General features: G+C 39.8%; 1 protein-coding gene across 1 annotated transcript in view; it reads left to right on the plus strand.

Moving 5' to 3' along the window:
• Positions 1 to 20,719, plus strand: part of BNC2 (basonuclin 2) — a 295,227-nt gene that overhangs the window by 28,101 nt on the left and 246,407 nt on the right. The window contains 1 exon segment of the mRNA XM_023758914.1: positions 10,191 to 10,274. Within this exon segment, the coding sequence (XP_023614682.1) occupies positions 10,191 to 10,274 (84 nt within the window).

The following is a 20,719-nucleotide window of genomic DNA, read 5'->3' on the forward strand; positions in this document are numbered from 1 at the left end:
AGGAGAGAAATGACCCCAGAGGTGTATGGCCCTATTAAAAGTGAAGAATGGACAGGCTTTCAGAAATTAATTGGTTTGGGAAATAAGGAGAAGGATCTTAATCATGATTTATATTTCTGTGTCTTTTAAAAAAATATGTTTTTATTGATTTCAGAGAAAGGAAGGGAGAGAGGGATAGAAACATCAATGATGAGAGAGAATCATTGATCGGCTGCCTCCTGCATGACCCCCTCCTGCACGACCCCCACTGGGGATCAAACCTGCAACCTGGGCATGTACCCTGACCTGGGATTGAACTGTGACCTCCTGGTTCATGGGTCAATGCTCAACCAATGAACCACACTGGCTGGGCATGTTTCTGAGTGTTTGTTAATGGGGTTGACATGGCAAAATACGGCAAAGTTAGGGGAGAGCTGTAGTAAAGAAAGGGTAGTAATGAACCCCGTTGTTTTGCTTGTGTAGCTCAAGGTGTTAACTGGACACTTGGAAATTTCTAGTTGCAGCTTGAAAGTGTTGGGACTAAAATTTATATGAGAGGAAAGGAATAGGTGGCAGATGAAACCAGGGAAGAGCATGACATCACTAAAGGAAAGCACGTAGCGAGAACATGGTATTTTATAGCATTTCTGATCATTAAGTAAGTCAGCAATATAAATAGCTCTGTGTGAGGCTGTTAACACCAAAAGTGTACAAAAAAGCAACACTATGTGTTTTATCATTTATAAAGCATTCTGTTGTCTACTACTTTTAGCTTCTAAAGCCACTAGATTTCAGGAGTAAAATATGTTCAGTTTGGAAAAAAGTACCTGATTTTGTAACATCCCAAGAGAAAATATTGTAAGAAACTTCCTTTTACTTAATCTTCTCAGCACATCTGAGACCCCCAGTAACAAAGAGATGCCTTTTTTTTTTAACCTGGTACAGAAAACTGTAGCTTTTCATCTCCCTTAGATCTCACCCCAGTTGACAAAAGTGAAGGTAGGATGGGGTGGGGCAGGGCGGTGAGGAGGCGGGTGTGTTTTCCATAGAAATCAGCCTTGTATGCTTTGGTGAATTTTCTCTTTTTAGTCTGGGATCCTCAGAAGGCTTGGAGGGGGAATTGTGCAAGACCCAGTAAGACTTACGTTTGAGTTGGGAAAGTTTTTACTGTATGGAGCCGCAGGACTGAATCTGCCTTCCCATTTCCTTTCTTCTCTTAAAGTTACCTGTGTTCAAACTTTGCAAAGAAAACCATGTTGATTCACTGGTCTTCCGCATGCTGTATTCTGAGCTTTGGTAGTGTGCACAAGGCGCCCTGGCTCTCCTGGTGACAGCAGTGGGGGTTTCTCTGGTAGACTGGTGCTATCTGTGGCCCTTCTCCAGCTCTCTCTTCATGTCTAATGGGGAAAGGGGCTTGTCCAGAGGAACCTGCATCTGCAGCCAACCACTGGGCATTAAATTTAGTATGACACGCTTATTTTATTTCAGCTCTTAAGCCATGTAAGAACACTTTAAAAAAAACTTTAAAAAAAAACCATAATAGGTTTACTGTAGGTGATTCAATGGGTAACTGGAGCTGTTGAGCTTTTTTGGGGGTAATATTTTTCATTGTCTGGCACATACTTCTATCATATTTCATTCCTCAGACTCCCTTTTCTGCTTTCTCACATACATTTTCCCAGCACTTTCTCCTCTTCAGTGTGTTAAATTGAGGAGAGGAAAGAAACTACCCTTTTTGTGTGTCCCATTTTGTGCCTTTGATGATATAAGGTCAAGTTAAATGCACCTGTTTTCTTCCAAAGTGAACTTCTTTCTAAAAACATGCCATCCCCCCCCCACAAAAAAATTCAGGGGCTTGGTGATCATTACTTAGTATCCTCTTCCTCCTCATCAGAAATCGTTAAATTCATTCTCCTTTTTTAAAAATTATATTTTACTGATTTTTTACGGAGAGGAAGGGAGAGGGATAGAGAGTTAGAAACATCGATGAGAGAGAAACATCGATCAGCTGCCTCCTGCACACCCCCTACTAGGAATGTGCCCGCAACCAAGGTACATGCCCTTGACTGGAATCGAACCTGGGACCCTTCAGTCCACAGGCCGACACTCTAGCCCAGTGATGGCGAACCTATGACACGGGTGTCAGAGGTGACACGTGAACTCATTTTTTTGGTTGATTTTTCTTTGTTAAATGGCATTTAAATATATAAAATAAATATCAAAAATATAAGTCTTTGTTTTACTATGGTTGCAAATATCAAAAAATTTCTATATGTGACATGGCACCAGAGTTAAGTTAGAGTTTTTCAAAATGCTGACACGCCGAGCTCAAAAGGTTCGCCATCACTGCTCTAGCCACTGAGCCAAACTGGTCAGGGCCATTCTCCTTCTTGATTGTGGAGGAAAACCAGGGAGAGAAGCCAAGAGGAGCAAGTGCAGTGGCCAAGTTAAAGGTGCTTTTAGTTTAGATGCCTAAGTTAGCGCCTGTTCCCAAGTCATTTCCTTCTCATGTTTGCAGCATATTGAGGAATTGGCCATATCACCGCTCCTTAAGTGGCTTAATCATTTTGGCTTTCTCTTTTTAAGGGTCTGCTTTTCTGACATCCCCTCTCTCCTTCACAGAGTGAGATTTGGGGAGATCCTGGATCTTATGCCCTGATGTCTGCTTCTCCTTTCATCCCTTGGTTTTTGTTATGCTGCCTCTTCTCAAACTAAGTGAGAGCTTTCTCCTGACCATTTCTCCTTTGATTTTCCAGTTTATTTAGGCTAGTGATTCTCAAACACCTGATCACTAAGAGCAAGTGGCTGGGCGCCCCATCCAGGGGTCCTGTCACAGTAGGTCTCAGGTGGGGCCGGCTAAATGCATTTCAAACAACTCCCCGGTTGGTGCTGGTAAGTTCCACGGCTGAGGAGTACACCTTGAACCACTGACCTAGACTATTGGTTTTGTCTATCAGTTTGCTGTTTTCCAAAAGGGTAGAGTTTCTTCAGATTTTATTCACTCATGTTTCCTGGAAGCTCCTTACTTTTAATCCATAGGTCAAGCCAGTAGCATGAAAGATAACTCATCAGGTTACCTTATCTACAATAATAAAAGCGTAATATGCTAATTAGACCAGACATCCTTCTGGACATCATTCCGGACAAAGCCGGGGCTGGGACGAAGCCAGCCAGGTCCCGGGTACCTTGCTGGCGGCCGGAGGGAAGCCCGGGTCCTGGGTACCAGAGGGAAGCCGGTGCTGGCAGCCAGGGAGAAGGAAGGCCTACTCTTGCACGAATTTTCGTGCATCTGGCCTTAGCATGTATATTTAACATATTTTTATTGATTTCAGAGGAGAAGGGAGAGGGAGAGAAAGAAACCTCAATGATGAAAGAATCATTGATTGGCTGCCTCCTGCACACCCCCTACGGGGGATCAAACCTGCAACCGGGGCATGTGCCCTTAACCAGAATCGAACCTGGGACCCTTCATCCCCAGGCCGACGCTCTATCCACTGAGCCAAAACGGCTAGGGCTTACCTTATATTTTAATTGTGAAGGCTCCCTTGGGGTATGAATGGCAGAGAGTGAAATGGGATACTGCTCACGACTTCCCCCAGTGAAGATTTCAGTGGTCAGTCTCTCTGAGCCTCAAAACATCTTATCGTCTTTCTCAACTCAGCATTCTAAGAAGCCTTCTAAAAGTTGACTGAACTGGCCCCTAATTGAGACTAATTGAATAGCTATATACTTTAGTTTCTCTAATTGCTTATATTATTCCTTTGACACTTGAGGCTTGCTTCCCTCCGCCCAAATTCTGTCCCTCACTGTCTCAAACTTCTCTGCCCTCATGAGAGTGGTGTGCTGTGGGGGGATGTCTGGGGAAGTATCACTTACCTATACCAGTGGTCGGCAAACTCATTAGTCAACAGAGCCAAATATCAACAGTACAATGATTGAAATTTCTTTTGAGAGCCAAGTTTTTTAAACTTAAACTATATAGGTAGGTACATTGTTATCAACTTAATTAGGGTACTCCTAAGGCTTAGGAAGAGCCACACTCAAGGGGCCAAAGAGCCGCATGTGGCTCCTGAGCCTCAGTTTGCCGACCACTGACCTATACTGTGTACCTACTGTGTGCTTAGTTGGATGACATGTCTTCTCCTTCAACCTTGTCAACCCTACACAGTAATTGTAAGTATTCCCACTTTACAGATGCAGGAAACAAGGCCCTGAATTGATAATTAACTGACCAACTTTATAAGGGACTGCTTAGATTTACTTAAAGAGAGGTCCAACTTCAAATCTGGTGCCTTTTTCACATTTCCTTCTTTTAGGATAGTTGTCATCAGGCCTCAAGGGCAGAAAGAAAGTTAACCTGGGCGTATATATGCACACTTGAGATTTTACTTACTGTCAGTTGTTAGATTTGGCAGTATATATGCTGATAAGCAGAAACCTGGAGTGTTCAGTTTCCAAGATATGAATAAGAGAATGATTGCAAACCAATTGAAAATAATCTAATTCTGTACTTTGTTTTCATAATCTAAAGCCCATCCATGACACAGGTATATACAACTTCATTTTCTGTATTGCTAAAACTCAAATAAAATAAGAGTTGGAGAAACAGACGGACTATCAATTGGTAGGAGGCTTTTTCTCCTTCTACTAAAACACTAGCATAGTAATTGAGAGAACTTAGTCATAATTTCAGTTCTGTACAGTTTATCAAATGTGGAGGAAGACAGTATTGATAGGCCCCAGTTTGCTTGTTTAAAAATAAAAAAGGTACAATGGAAATTAGACCACCCTTTACTTACCTGATGTGGGAATTAATAAATATTATGTATAAAGCACTTCTAGCACCCTGGAAAGCAGATTCTATGTAATTTTAGCATTATTCATGTTCCGTTACATTCCTCAGGGTGTCACCAGTGAAGAGAGATATCTTTTTTCCTACATTTCACAATATAAAAACAAGGTATTTTTGTTGTTGTTTGTGGCGGTGAAAATCTCCTGTAATTGTACCTGCAGAGGTTGCTCCTATCAAGGAGCCTAGGGCCCTGTTCTTTGGCAGCTTCCCCAAGAGGACCAGCTCCTGAGGCAGGAAGAGAGAGAACCTCAATTAAACAGGCCTGGCTGCTGTGAGATGTGTCTCCCCACCCCCAGTCCTCTTCTGTGTCCGTCAACCCGTAGAGTAGTAGAATCACATACTTGACTCTTTTCTGTTCTCTCTTTTCTCATCCTGATCCTATAGCTCATTGATCCGAGATGTCTCCAGAGTGGCCTGTCCACTGTCCTACTTAGTTCTTCTTCTATAACAAATCTCTCATCCTTACTGTGTTCCCCCATTCATACAACACTGTCTCGCCTGTAAGAATGAACACAGCTCTGGCCATTTTCTTTTGGAAAATGGGTAAATAAGTGTTTGGACTCACCAGTAGCGGAGACCAGGAAGCAGTGTTTTCATTCCTAAGCCTTGGGCTTATATAGTTGGTCCTTCTGAGTCTTAGCCTGGGGTTCCATGGTTGAGAACGTTTAGGCTTGGAATGTTGTTCATTAGTAATATCGTAACCTGAAAAATTAGTAGGATATAAGCTATAACTGCACATCCAACAACACGGCTCACCTTCCTGCATTTCAGAGTTTGCATTTATTTTGCAGCAGTGTCTTGAGCATGCATCCTCATCTTTACCGTGGTGGGTAATTAATTTATTCCTCTCTCTGCTCTTTCTCACACGGGCTCCTGGCTAGCTTATTGTCAAAGCCATTTCTCTTAATGGTCTTCCTGAATTCTCTGTGTTATCTGCATAATTGTCCCTTCTGCTGCTTGGCATTGTCTACCTCTGAAACGAGGCTGAAGTTCTTCTGGTGCTTTTCTCTGGCCTGGACCGTGGCAGAACTTGTGCCCGGCCATGTCCCCCAGCCCCCCGAGAGGACTTGTTTTGGGTTCTCTCTCTCCCTTTATTTTTGAAAATCAGTTTTGTTTATCCATTATTTTCCAAGTTCTTCTTGGGCTCAGATAGTTTCCCTCATGTCTTCCCTGCTAGACTGAAGCCACCAAAACACGTACACTTCAGAACTGATCTGGGCTTGTGGCCAGCTTAACAGAAGAGACTTGAGCTGACATGGGAGTCAGTTTGTTTATTTAGGCTGTGACTTTTATAGTGCCTGTCAGGCAAGTGCCTACCTGAATGCTTAATGTTTTAAAATAAAATTACATTTCGAATGGGCCCTGGCTGTGCAAAAAGCATCTCAGTTTCTATATGCCCTTTTCTTGGGAACAGATTTCATTTTCCAGGTAACCATGTCTGTGCCTCATTCTCTCTCCCTTTACACCCACCTTATACCCCCATTCAGCTTCAGATATTGTGAACGGTAGCTTCCTTTTAGTGTGGGGCTTTTCCTGACTTCTTTTCAGAAATCTGGCCTCTCACAGTCTTTATGTGTGATCTCAGTAAACAAAGAACGTGTGTGTGTGTGTGTGTGTGTGTGTGTGTGTGTGTGTGTAGGAAGCTTGCCATATTTCCTCCCTGCCCCACAGAAAATGTGTTTTCTGGAAGCCCTTTTGACACTGAAGTGAATACCCACTGGCCCTCCATTGCTGAATTCTCCTGAGAGGAGAGAGAGAGAGAGAGGCCTTTATGCTTGTTGTCATATCTTTTGTTTCTGCTGATTATACACAAAGTAAGTTGTAAATAGCTCTCTCACACACCATGATTCCTTTGAGGTATGTACAGGAGAGTAGATATGCACTCAGCTTCTGCCTACCCTGGGGATCCTAGAGGGTCCCTTACAAGGCCTCTTATTTCCTGTTACGGCACCAGCAGAATGAAATGTAGATGAGTACTAGACAATTACCATCCCATAATGAAACCTGTGGCGGAATGTTTAGCCACATTAGCTGATCAGGTTAGTACTTTCTTTTCAACTTAAATGTGTTTTTTTTTACTTTGAAAGCAAAATATGCAATGATTAAAACAAAGAATTTAAAAAGTTCCCTCAGTCTAACTTCTTTTCAGAGATAAAAATCACTACGAACATTTCGCAAAAATCATTGTAGAACTTAGTTTTAAAAATATGGCATTGGAACAGACACTGTGAACGCTGGCATGAAGGAAAGTGGATAACATTGGAATTCCCCAAATCAATTTTAAGTTTTATATTCCAGTGAAAACAGTGGTTGGGTATACACTATATTTTAATATTTTAATTTAAAATAGAGTACTAGAAAGGATTTACACAATTTGTTTCCGCTGTTTCTGTCAATCATTTTTTGACTGCTTTATAGCTATTTGGTTAACAAAGGAAGCTTCTAAATCAAAAGGCCTAATTGTCTAGGTGTGCTGAATTATAACTAATTAGGTTATCAACTTTTATATCCTTTGTATTTTCCTTGGAATGATGAATTAGGAACCAGTTACTGCACTTGCCTTTTCCTTCAAATTTTTTCTCTGATAATCAATGACACCAATTGTCAATGGGGGTGGGAGAGTATTACTGGAAGGTGAACCCATCCCTGAAACTGCAGTTTAGTTTGGACCTCAATTTCCTCGTCTTTAAAATATGGGAGTCCATTTATATGGACACTAACAGATTTTTTTTTCTGCTCTGGAACTCGAGGCTTCTAACTATGAGAGTGCTACCCACTTTCCTACTAAATCCTTTTTGTGATCTGGATTATTGAAACATTCTAGAGGCCTGGCACAGCTTCCTTCCAACTTATTCACAGAACTTCTTGTTTTCTCTCAGAAACTGAATTTCTAAGTGTCTGAGGTTGTAATTGAGTGTCATTGTGCTTGGTTAACTGTCTCATTTCCTGTTGAGAGTGTTTATAAAATGCATTCTGTTAGGGGGGAAAAGGAACTAGAAACTTAGAAAATTTGTGATCTGGCCAAATAATATTAAGGTAAGTGGGACTTTGTTCTGTGTATATAAAATAAAGTATTGTTTACACTTAATTCTGACTCATGGATTCTGCTTTAATGAGTTAAGTAATCACATTTATTGAGGCTTTATGGGAAGCTCTTTTGGGGGGGGTTTCATTTTGAAATGGATATTCTAAGATGAGATTTTTCCAGTCCTTCTGTTGCACCCTAGGGAGAATTACTGTTGCCTGACTCATTAGTGCCTCTCTGTGTGTCATCTGAGGGGTGGAATCAGCATCATTCTGTGTGTGACACAACCCAGATTCACAGTGTCTCGACTCTCCTCCATGCCCCCTTTCTTTCTCATTCCTCAAGTTTAAGGATCAGTTCCCTTTTTCATTGCTTAGACCAAAGAGCAAGTAGTCAGCCTTGGTTTCTGGTAACACCTTCTCCATTTCCTTTGTCTTCTTTGTAATTTCTTTCATGTGAAACATCAACAAATGCCCCTAGAATGAATGCCACTAAATACAACTATTACATGCTTTTCATTAACTTTGAAATATGTTCTCAGTTTTTCTTCCTCATTTTTTAAAGTTTGGGCAGTGCAACTCTCTGGCATGTGACTCTGAGCTCGTTTTATTTACCTACTCTAAGCTCCGGCTTTTTCATTTGTCAAATGCAGATGCTCATACCATATAAGATGGTTGAAGGTGCCCCTGTGGTGACTGGCTCATTGCAAGTGCTCAGTAAATGTGACTTCCTTTTCCTTTCCCTCTTGGGCTTCCCTGGAGAGATTCCTGGGTAAAGAGTGGTTAATTTCTTTTTTTTAAAAATATATTTTATTGATTTTTTTTTTTACAGAGAGGAAGGGAGAGAGATAGAGAGTTAGAAACATCGATGAGAGAGAAACATCGATCAGCTGCCTCCTGCACATCTCCTACTGGGGATGTGCCTGCAACCCAGGTACATGCCCTTGACCGGAATCGAACCTGGGACCTTTCAGTCCGCAGTTCCCTCCTGGGCTTCCCTGGAGAGATTCCTGGGTAAAGAGTGGTTAATTTCAAAGTTAGATGATATTCTGTCCATTTTGCCTTATGGACATAGGCAGGATGAAAGAAGGAGAGATTTAAAAAAGAATAGGAGAGTTGAATCTGAAATGTTTGAAGAGTTGACTGAATGCTTTTTAAAAAATAGTAATATTCACTATTTACTATTCATTAGTAAAAATTAGTAATATTGCAAAATGAAGCTTCTTGATATTGTTTAAATTTGGAGAAGTGAACTGATTTGTGGGTCAAAAAGAGAGAGGGAAATACCTTCTAAGACAGCACACTTGGATGAAAAGTGATCTCAAAACAAAGAAAATTGATTGGCACAGATGATCCTAATTGAAGTTAAAACAAAACAAAACAAAAAACAAAACAAAACACCAAAGGAGGACTTTGATAGGGAAAGGACACAGATGGGGTGAAGCTCATTGATGAATTGAGATTCCTATATATATGGATAGATGTATAACTAGTGAAATAGTATATGTTTGGAAGTATTGAATATTAGATAAAATTTTTACAAGGAAAAAACAGGTTTAAGTCAAATCTATATCTTTTTTTCCTTATCTTAAAAAGTCTACAATTAAGTGAGCAAGTTATAGGAGGCAGTATTTAAAGATGAGATTGACTCCTTATAATGAATAACTTACTTTTGAAAGGGAATTTTAGTGGCTTTCAATGTAGAATTCTAGAAACAAAGAACTAAACTAAGTTATAGCTGTTTTATTGTTATCATTTTATTATTAGAACAGACATAAATGATAGTAAGTAAATAATAAATATTGATAAATAAACTTGCCTTTGCTAGTCTATACCAGAAATAGAAGAAATAGATTTGGATAGATCTTTTAAGAGTGCAGAGGAACTTTAGGCATTATGGAATACAATTTTCTTAATTCCCACATAAAGAAAATTAAAAGAGGAATAAATATTACCAAGCTTCATTTCCCCTTCCCTTATTTCCTTCCTCCATGCCTTTTTACCTTTCTCCTTCTCTCCTCCTTCCATCTACGGATATTTAAGTGCCTACCTTGTGCTGCATGCTGGAGATACAAGGGGGAATACATTTTATGTGGATCTTTTTTTTCTTGGAATTTACCTTCTTGGTAGTTAGTAAACTAGGATGTGTGATATTTACAACATGTTTGACCTACTAAGTGTCAAAAACCTGTGAAGCCATGATGGCCTGTTTCAGACCTGCAGTTGGGATGTCCCTGCTTCTGCCTGGGTCAAGTGTGTGTGTGTGTGTGTGTGTGTGTGTGCAGTTCTCAGCCACCACGCCCAGCGCCTATCTAACTCCGCCATATTCCCCCAGGTTCCAGTGGCATGTGCTGGCAGAGTGCTGGGTGCAGACTTCTGCCCAAACCTGGAGGAGCCAGACCAGAGGCTGGAAGTCCAGGTTGGAGTCTTACTGTTTTATCAGTTGGGGGTGGCGTGATAGAAACAATGGCCCCCAAAGGCCACACAGATGGATCTGTGACATCAGGAGACGGACGGACAACCATTGAGACAAGTGTAGAAGAGGGATCAGTGTAGCATATATGCAGCAAAATGTCCTTTTCAGGATAAGTTGTCTGTAACTGGAGATCATTTATTTGTTAATCCAAGAAATAGTACATACTGCCATGGATAAGACCGTGGTTTCTGAAGGCTGGCTGCCCAGGTGATGCAAGCTGCTTGCTGTGAGACCTTTGGCAAGTCACTCAGCTTAACTGAGCTTTAGCTTTCTCATGTGTAACATGGAGATCTACCACACAAGGTGATTATGAGGATTAAATGTTCCAGTGTATACCTAGCAGTTAACCTAGGGCCTGGCATGCAACAGGCACTCCGGGAATATTAGCTCCCATCTTCTTAAATCATCATAGTCATGTGCTAAGCACTGCGCTAGGGACTGGGGATACCTGGTGAGCAAGGCATGCTTCCTGCATTATGATCTCCCAGCCCAGGAGAATGGAAGCCATTCCACTGGGCACTGTCTTAGAGAAATAGGACTCAATAACAGCTGTCTTCCTTCTTCATGGATTGGGAGATAGGGCCTCTGGTAGAATAGTAAGATTATTAGCAAAGTACATTTTTGTGTGTGAAAGAATTGACTTGGAATTCAGTTCATTTTGTTTGGTCTTGAGATAGTCAAAGCAGTCTGGTATGTTGCAAATTAAAAATATAAACATGATGTCTTGGCCTAAGTAATGTCTCCACTTCCATGTACCTTTAAATATGTAAGAAATGTGTGTGCCAGTGATGCAAGGCTGAGGTTTCAACAGGGATGCCAATCCCTAGCATAAGCCAACTCATAGTATTTTTTAGGACCTCCATTTGGCATCATTTTCTAAAATTTTCAGGCTTACGGGATGAGCATCGTGAGTTCAGTTTTAAAACATATTACTGATTGAGGTAACCCACATGAGAAAAGAGAATAGTTTTAAACATTACTTCTTCACAGTGGGAGTGAAGGTAGAAGGGGTGGTTGGAGGAGGGTTCGGTTTTTATGGTACTGAAGGGTACACCATCACTTGCACACCTGCTCTTGGACTAGGAAGACCACCTGAGCTCTTCAGTGCCACAAGCTGGTACTGCCTGGGTGGTGCATGGCTATGATACAACAGAAAAGCAGGTGTGACACATATGAGACATGAGCGTGCATTTCCCAGTTTTAGAAAGTTAACAGCTTGTGTGTGACACGTCAATGCAAAGTGATGGAAGACTTTTCATGGAGAATAGTCTGATCCTTGACCTCTTTGGGTAGGACAATTGATGGTCCTCAAACGTATCACCTGGAATGATCTGTCATGGGTGGCTGTTGGATCATTTGTTTTTGAACCTTGAGTTATGGTGCAGAGAGCAATGGGTTTTGCAGATGTGACTGTGTGAAGTAAAACTGAAAGAGACCAATGCAGCTCATTATGATGACACACCAAGGGAGGAAATGTGTATTTATACATTTAAGTGAAACTCTGGTTGTAGGTAGTGAAACAAATTGTGGAGTTGACAGTTCAGCGTGGGCCTTGCGAAGACAACTGAACTCCTGGGCAAGGAAATGAAAGTGCTCAGTTTATTGGATTCCTCCTCTTGCAACACTACTTTGGCAGACTGGGTGGAAAGGTAGAACCTGTCAAAAGATAGTCAGCTACGGTGAATTGGTGAATTAACTGGGACTCACTCGAACTGTTTCCTTCCCTTTTTTTCCTCTTCATTTTTTAATATGGCTTCCATACATTGTAATACTATCTAGTATATATCCATATTATGTCAGTCATAACAAACTCGACCCCTAATATCTTCTTCACCAGCTAACAAGTCCAGGAGTAGTTTTTAGCTTACAGTCCTTTCATTCTTGCCATGGAATGTATTCTGGTGTTTGGTGTTCCCCCCTTCCCTTACAGAATGAGCCATTTCTTATATTTCAGTCCAACTCTACACTCCATGGGATTCACTCTAGGACTTGCCAGGGTCATCAGAGTCATTTATTTTCCCACTCAGATCTCAGGCTCTCCCTCAGGGCCAGACACCATAACCACCAGAGGATTCGCGATGTCACCTCGATTCTGAGAATAACCCTGTGGGCACCTCAATTTAGGAGCAATGTGTGTTCATATCTTTTCCTAAAAAGTATTTTTATTTAGACACATAGCACCCATATCTGGTCTACTTTTATATTTAGCTGACATGAGTTTTCATGACTGGTGGAGTCCTTTCCTGCTTCCTTTTTTTTTCTTTGTTGATGTTGATTAAGGTATTCCTTTTAACCCTTTCCTTTTATCCCTAAAATGTCAGATGGCTTACCAAAGTTATTGTTTCATAATCCCAAGACACTCTTTCATTAATATACCTTTGGTTTGAAATGATCATAACCTGACTTGACTTTTACAAGGACATCTGTTCTTTTTTTGTGTGTGTGTGTGTGTGTGTTAATAGACTTGATTTAGAAAAGTAGCTGGAAATCAAGATTCTGATTCATTACCTAACTTTGTTAATTTTCTTCAGTGGCTTTTGAAGTAGGTATAAAACTACTTTCTTCAGCTGGGAAGGTAAACTGATGTCTAGTAGATGATGATGTATAAAAATTGTGTTATATAAGTGCTTTATAGGCCATGGTTATTCTAGTTTAAACTCCCTTAATTGCTGGTAACTTTTATTTTTAATCAGAGAAAAGTTACTTTTTTAGTCTAACTGTGCCTCATCAGGTATTGAGTTGTTACAGTAGGCCCAGCACATTTCCTTTCTTGGTTGGGAAATTCAAGATGTGGGGTTTGACTTGATATTTTTCACCACTAAAGTGCTTAGAAAATTAGAGTAAATAATGAACCAATATTTCTGTACTAGATGAGACACAATTTACTGTGGTGTTTCATAAACCACAGACTCCTTTCTTCTGTGAATGCGTGAAGGATCACTTTTTTTTTTCCAGACATACCGGGGTGCAAGTGTAAATTTCCATAAAATTTAAATGAGGTGCTTCCTGTAATTAATGAACAATTGTGGCTGCTCTCTAGTCTGCATTGTAATTAACCGTGATCAGGCTTGTTTAGTGATGACACTGTTCCTGTAATAATTTGACAAGCTACTGTGAATTTGCCAGGTTATTAAACAACCTGCAGCATTCACTCATGGAATCACAGGGACGAGCTTGGCGGCTGCTGCTAGTTAAACGCAGCATAAGGGTGGACCAAAAGCTGCCCATTGAAGTCTATAGATCACCATGAGCAGATTTAAATTCCTGTGATTTTGGAGAAGTTAACTAATTGTGTCCAGGGTGTCCTGAGAACTTTTTATTTAAACCTACTGATGCAAAACTGGTCATTTTTATGAATTCACAACGAAGCTAGCAAATTTTTTATACTGTTATCACTAGTGTGCATTAAATGGAATCTGAGATTTCCCCTTCCCACCCTCTTAAACAGGTATATTAATTTTTAAAAAAACCAACAAACAGTTTCCTCTCCAAATTCATTCACAACATCCCTCAAATATAAGTTCACTGGTATTTTTGAGTGTGTGTTAGAAATAACAGATGAGCTTGTGCTAAACACAGTTGTGTCACAGGTAGAGTGAGTGATGTAAACGGACTGGTAGACTTCTGTCCATGGTCGCCAGTGCACCCGCCTTCCCCAGCCCCCCTTCAGGTTAAGAACTGTTCAAAACGTTACTGTCTAGTTACTGTGGTGTCTTTCATTCAGATTCTGTTTATTGACGAAACCACAAGGATTCCTGCCCAAAGTACCAGGCGGTCTATGCTTGACTGATTTTGATTTTCTAACATCAGCCCTGGGGTTTATTTGAAAAAATGTACATAGACTGCAGCTTTAACAAGTCAAGTGACTGCATGTTTTTGACCATGGAGTGGAGTATATCTGAAGATCATTAAATTTAGTGAGGGTAAGGAGAGGGGTGGGGAATAAGTGTAGTAGTCATTGTACCATTGCCGAGTGTATGTGTGAGTGTGTGTGTGCGAGTGTGTGTGTGTGTGTGTGTGTGTGTGACACATGGTTTTTGTCTTTTCATCTTCTCCAAGAGCCAGAAAGTTTCCTGCCGTTCTCTTTCCAGCTCTTGACAAATGATTGCCAGATGTGAGATCTTTGCAGTGCTCTTTCCCTCAGCAAACCTGCAGCGATGGGATATTTGATTCTCCCTTGCCCATTTCATCTCCTTTCCACATCTGCCAGGGACACACAAGCAATACATCCCTCCATGAGAGTTTAAAGTTTATTCAGCTCCTTTTCCCCCTTCGATAAAGTGTTTGGAGACAACAGAATGAGGTCCATATGATTCCCTCCCAACTTCACTACATGAAATTAGTTGTTTATTTTACTTATCTACCTCTCAGTAATTGAGTATTTCATTTTAGTTTTGGTCCATGGAAAATTTGATGCAACTCTGGGAGTGCTAAGAGTTTCCTATTGTTGTCTGCTTGCTGCAAGTACGCTATCAATACCACTTCGCTCTGATACCTCCGTTCTGATAAAAACTAGACTGTTGGTTTCATAGGACTTCCTAGGAAAGTAATTTTAATAAACAACTGTCAAAATATTAAGTGTAGCATGTCTGGTAAAATTCAGTAGTCATTGAAGATTAAAACTGCCATCTGTGAGGGGGAACATTCAACTTGTTTGGCTTGATTAGCTTACCTTGTGTTTGTGTCCATTGTCAGAGTTGAAATGGATGAGGTCCTAGTTTTAATCCCAAATAGCTTATGAGAGAGAAAGTCCACGGAGCTTTGGAGGCATCTGAAATTAGCCTGTGCAGGCCACACACATAATCACTACCATGCACAGAAGCCTTCTGCATCTGCTTGGAATCTGTAGTGATATTGATTTTTTTCTCATCTCAGTTTAAAAAATATTTTCCAAAATGCTCTTATAGCTTATGTTCATACTATAGGGTGGGCTGACACAGGTGGCCCTTCAGTTTTCCTATTACACTTTTTGGCAAACTAAAAGGCCCCTTATTCCCTGAATAAGATCAGCATTTTTTTTAACATTTAAAAAATAATCCATAAAATGTCTGCCACATGTTCGCTAGTTGATGGAAATGTTTTCCAAATTAGAGCTGTAGTATTGGATTCTTACTGTAAAAGTGCTAGTGTGTTTACTGTTTCTGATACCCTCTCAGCTACTTGTGATTGTGGGAATTTTGTGTGTGGGTGTGTGAAATTCAAATGACAAATACAAGATACTATTTATTAATTTCTAAACTGAGGGGAAAAAATTTTTGTTCTTGAGGAAAGAAGTAAATGGCTTTACCCATATTAGAATCAAAAAAGGAAAAGTGTGAAGTCTGTTTGTCAGTATGTGCTTAAAAAATTAGACAAACAGCAACAAACAAAACCTAACAGGCACAAAAACAAAAAGCCAACAGCCCCTGAAAAGAATAAATCCTACTGAGCCCAAGAAAAAGAGGTAAATGAGACTCATCAAGATGTGTACATGAATGTGTGCATCGTGTTTTTTGTTTGTTTGTTTGTTTTATGTATATCAATTATATGCTACTTCAGGAAAGCTTAACAAAGAAAAAGGAGTAAAACTGTTACACAACATTTTGGCAATGTGTGGTAAACGGTTCGCTACTGGAAGTGTCTGTTGAACATTAGAGAAAAATTGTAGTTGAAGACGTAGACAGTGACAAACTGTTCACTATCAAAAACACAACGATGATTAAGATTATTGTGGTAAGTTTAAACAACATCCCCAAAACAAAATTCGCCGAAATCCGAAAGGAGGCCTGTGAAAGAGGTTTGTATTTTTCTCGTCCTTTGGCATTCCCCGAGGACTGACGCCATGCCCGGCACCTTCGTGGATGCCAGTGGCTGGGAAGGTGGAGGTGAAGAGTTCTTTCATAAAACAACAAGGTTAGGAACTCCTGTGGCGGGAGCCAAGTTCCTCTGAGTTTAGATCACTTCACATAATTTGCCCTCATTAATGCATTCGCTGGTTTCGCCTGCCTTCCTGCCTTTTCCTCAGCATGGTTACTCTGGGAGGCAGAGCGGTGCTCTGCAGTGGAGGTGTCATCCGGCCCGCGCACCTAGGGAACGTCCTTCAGAGGACGACTTGTCACCAGCCGTCAAAGAAGAGAGTGGCTTTGTGGTCTCTGAACATCTGGCAGTGCTGCACAGGAAGCTGAGGGGGTGTCATTAATTGTGATGAAATAATTTAAACCATCAGGAATAAATGAGGCTGTTAAGCTAAGTTCAGATTCCATTTGCCATGCACATGTGTCTAGCAGCCTGTGTGCAGTTAAAAAAAAAATTGAATTATATTAGCTCATGAGTCGAAGTGAAACAGATCCTGTAAATGAAACAAGTTGCCGTGTAGTGATGACATCGTGTTGAACCACTTCACAGAGTTACAGTTTGTAGGATCAATATATTGAAAGTGGTACATTATTTAATTAATTTTTATATGAAAGCATTCTTCTGGTATTGAGGGCTTATATAGTGAGGATCAGTGGTTTATTCGAGCACAGAGAGGATGGGTAGGTGGATGGGTAGAAAGAAGTAAGCCATCAGATGAAGGCAGGGTGGGTGGGGTTCTTAGCCTGCGAAGCCAGGCTGAATGGGTGCACAGCTTACCATAAGGTAGAACCTGGGTTTGAGGACAATATTTGGTGTCATTGCTCTGCATACACACTCCAGGTTGGAGGACAGCTTCTCTCTGATGCCCCACTTTGGATGTCCTTTTGTTTGAGAGCTTCTGACACCTTGGACACATCTGTGTTGTTTTCTTGCGAATAAAAACAACTATTTTTGGTGGTAGATTACTACTCGAGCAAATGGACATATTTTTAAGGCTCTGCACAATCGGGGAAGAGTGGTTTCCAATGTAATTTTCAGGCACTGTGGAAAGAGGCAGGCCTCATTTCTTTACAAAGGAAAGACTGTCAGGTTTGGAATGTCGGGACATCTCTGAGGTTTTGAGCACTAAACTGAGCAATGGGGTATAGGTTCCAAAGTACATTTCTAAAATAAGTCATTCCTTTTACACATAAGCAACATTTTCAAAGTTGAACTTTTATTAAAAAATAAACATGAGAATTTGAAAAATAAAATGAGACTGTTTAGTTACGGAAAGCATTTTTTAAAACCACGGGAGAGGTAATCGCTCTGTCAGATAGAGGCAGTGGTCCAGAACTGGGCAGGCCTTGGAGAGGGGCCGTTTTACTACCAACCTTATCTCACTCTCTTTGGTCAGTCCCCTGTCTACCTCACGGCCTTCTCTTTTCCCTGTTGTGTATCTCCTTTATTTTTTCTTCTCCTTTTCCTTTGCCTTCTCTATTTTCTCTTTGCCTTATTCTTTTTATCCTTTTATATTCATTTTTTTACAACCTGTTTTCATTTTCCATCCTCCATCGACATGAACTGCAATTCTGTTTTCATTTATAGTGTTTTATGTTTTAAATATATTTTTATTTATTTCAGAGAGTCAGGGAGAGGGAGAGATAGAAACATCAATGATGAGAGAGAATGAATGATTGACTGCCTCCTGCATGCCCCTCACCGGGGATGGAGCCCACAACCTGGGCATGTGCCCTGATCAGGAATTGAACCGTGAACTCTTGGTTCATAGGTCGATGCTCAGCCACCGAGCCACACCGGCGAGGCTCATATATAGTTTTTGTTTTCCTGCTACCATTTAAGAGATTAATTTCTACAGTTACTTAGATGATACACTTATAAAATTTAGAGTGCGCCGAAACCGGTTTGGCTCAGTGGATAGAGCGTCAGCCTGCGGACTGAAAGGTCCCAGGTTCGATTCCGGTCAAGGGCATGTACTTGGGTTGCGGGCACATCCCCAGTGGGAGATGTGCAGGAGGCAGCTGATCGATGTTTCTCTCTCATCGATGTTTCTAACTCTATCTCTCTCCCTTCCTCTCTGTAAAAAATCAATAAAATATATTTAAAAAAAAATTTAGAGTGCATTTTTACATAAACTTTTGTGACCATTGGTGGATTTTCTAATGAATGTGAATGAACCTTAATTGTTTTAATTTTTTAAAAGGAATTCAGAATGCTCGCTAATCCTATCCCTAGACTCTTGAATGGAATTGTTATTGATGAAAGCCAAAAATTTGTGGCTCCAAGTCACTAGCATCCTTCTTACCCTGATCTAGGAGGAAACCATTCAAATGGAAGCACTTGAGTGTCCTGACTTTAAACTTGCTTGAAATCTAATTGAGTAAACCAGTAATTAGGACATTTCTCCTTGTGTGTTTTGATCTTTGCATTTTATTTTAATTAATGAAATGGGATAGGAAGACTTGAATTCTTCAGGTCTTTCTTCTTGGCATCATTGGAGGGATTGAAGGCTGTAATGTGTGGGTATAAGGCACTGTGCCTAGCATATAACTGATGGTGAATGCATTACTGTTATTATATAAATGTATTTAACTAGCTTTTGTTGATTAAGCAGATAAAACTTCGGAAAAAATTTTTCCTGAAAACGTAATAAATCTTGACTACTTAAATATTATTTACCTTGAAATAGTTTTGTAATCCCCCAAGGATAAGGAATCCAAGGTGAACATAGAAAATTTTCAACAAGATACCTATGTTGGTGTTTATTTTTCCTTTACTTGGAAGAAATCACTGCATTCTGTAGCGCATTTATTTGTTTCTCAAAACAAGACAATGATAATACCCTAAATAGTTGCTTGAAGTTGCAGTTATCTCAGCAAATGCTTACAAATAAAAAGTAATTTCATAAACTTAAGATTCCCCCCCCCATTAAAAATATTTGGTGACCTGTGGACTGGATGTCCCTACATATTTTCAGGTCCTTTTGTATTCTTATGTTAGTGCTACCATTACTCTCTCTGCTTAAGTAGCATTAATTTACTAGATTCTGTATCTTGAGTTCTACATTTCAGTCACCTTATGGATTAGAAAACCATGGTTGAATGGCTTGAGAATTTAACTGTATCCTGCTTTCTCTCCCAATACCACTGTTTCTATAAGAGAATGTTATTTAGATTTCAGATGACCAATTTAACATAAGCTGTTCATGTTTGGAGCTGTCGGTATTAACATAAGAAATATTGAATAAGATGTTTATTTTTACTTTAAGTTCCTAAGTCCTAGGGGCTTTATAGAATGAGAAAGAAAAGAGGAAAACAAGAATTTTAATTCTTGGCTTGAATAGAATTATGTGTTTGTGTGGGAGTGTGTGCATGTATATGGATTTTTGTATATACATACAATGTATATCTTATTACATATGAATCCACATTTTTATGTTGATAAGAATAGCGATGTTCTATTTGAAAATTTTGTTGGAGTTAGTCATAATGAATACATTATGACTAATGTATTAGTCATAATAATACAATAATTTACATTGAGAGCATATAGTCCACCTATATCTCCACCCACAAAATAAAGAAAAAATCTTTTGTTTGGTCATTTAATGCAATCTCAACTTGTGAGAATTCACTAGGCTTTTCTTTAGACTCAGTATTTTTTTTCATATAGTTTTAAGATTTAAACCTAGAAACTATCTGATGTTTTATAATCTGATGTCTGAATTGTACAGATTTTGAAACCGAGGCCCAGAAATTTTAAAAGACTCCATTTCTGAGGTGTCAAAGCACTTAAGATATTGTTTACTGATTTTTATTCCTTTAGAGTTTATAAATATATAACAGTGTTCAAATTTTCTTCTTGTCACAGAAAATTATTTAACTCAGTGAGTCCTTTGTTCTATATGATCGTAGTGGACATAAATAAAGAATGCAAAGGGGCTACATTTCTAGGTACCACAGTAGTGGTCTTAACAGGTTCCCCCATGGAAACAGCAGATCCTCTTGCCCAATGTAGGAAATGTCGGAGCTTGATGCTAAGAAATGGAATGTTTGGGCCTGGCTTTCTTTTTCTTTTATCTTCTAGTGTCAGTTAGCATAGAATTTAGGTGTTGGACAAAAGCTAATTGTTTAACATTAAGAATGGCAAACAGTCCCATCTAAATAATCCGTTTCAAAAGAGAAGTGTCATTACTGACATCTGAAGAATGAAATTACCCTAGAATATAAAAGTGTTACTCTTTAATGTTCGGTACATGCCAGTGGAGTTTGATGGAACCTAGAAGCAGACCAAGCGCCTTGAAATCATTGTTAACATAAAAACCATCTTTAAGTGCCTTTTTGGGTATGGTACTCTGTATGCATCCTATAAAAAGTGAGCTGAAGAGAAAGGGTCTCTGCCCTCTAGTTTATAATCAAAAACAGATATTGTGGCTGACATCTGTTATTGTATTAAGGCCCTACGAGTAAACATTGATCAAATAATACATAAAAGTTTTCTATCAAATGCAAGTAAAAACGTTTTTGTTTGCCTGATTAAATAAGTAAACAGAC

Source organism: Myotis lucifugus, unplaced genomic scaffold (assembly GCF_000147115.1).
Source record: "Myotis lucifugus unplaced genomic scaffold, Myoluc2.0 scaffold_144, whole genome shotgun sequence".
Classification (NCBI taxonomy): domain Eukaryota; kingdom Metazoa; phylum Chordata; class Mammalia; order Chiroptera; family Vespertilionidae; genus Myotis; species Myotis lucifugus.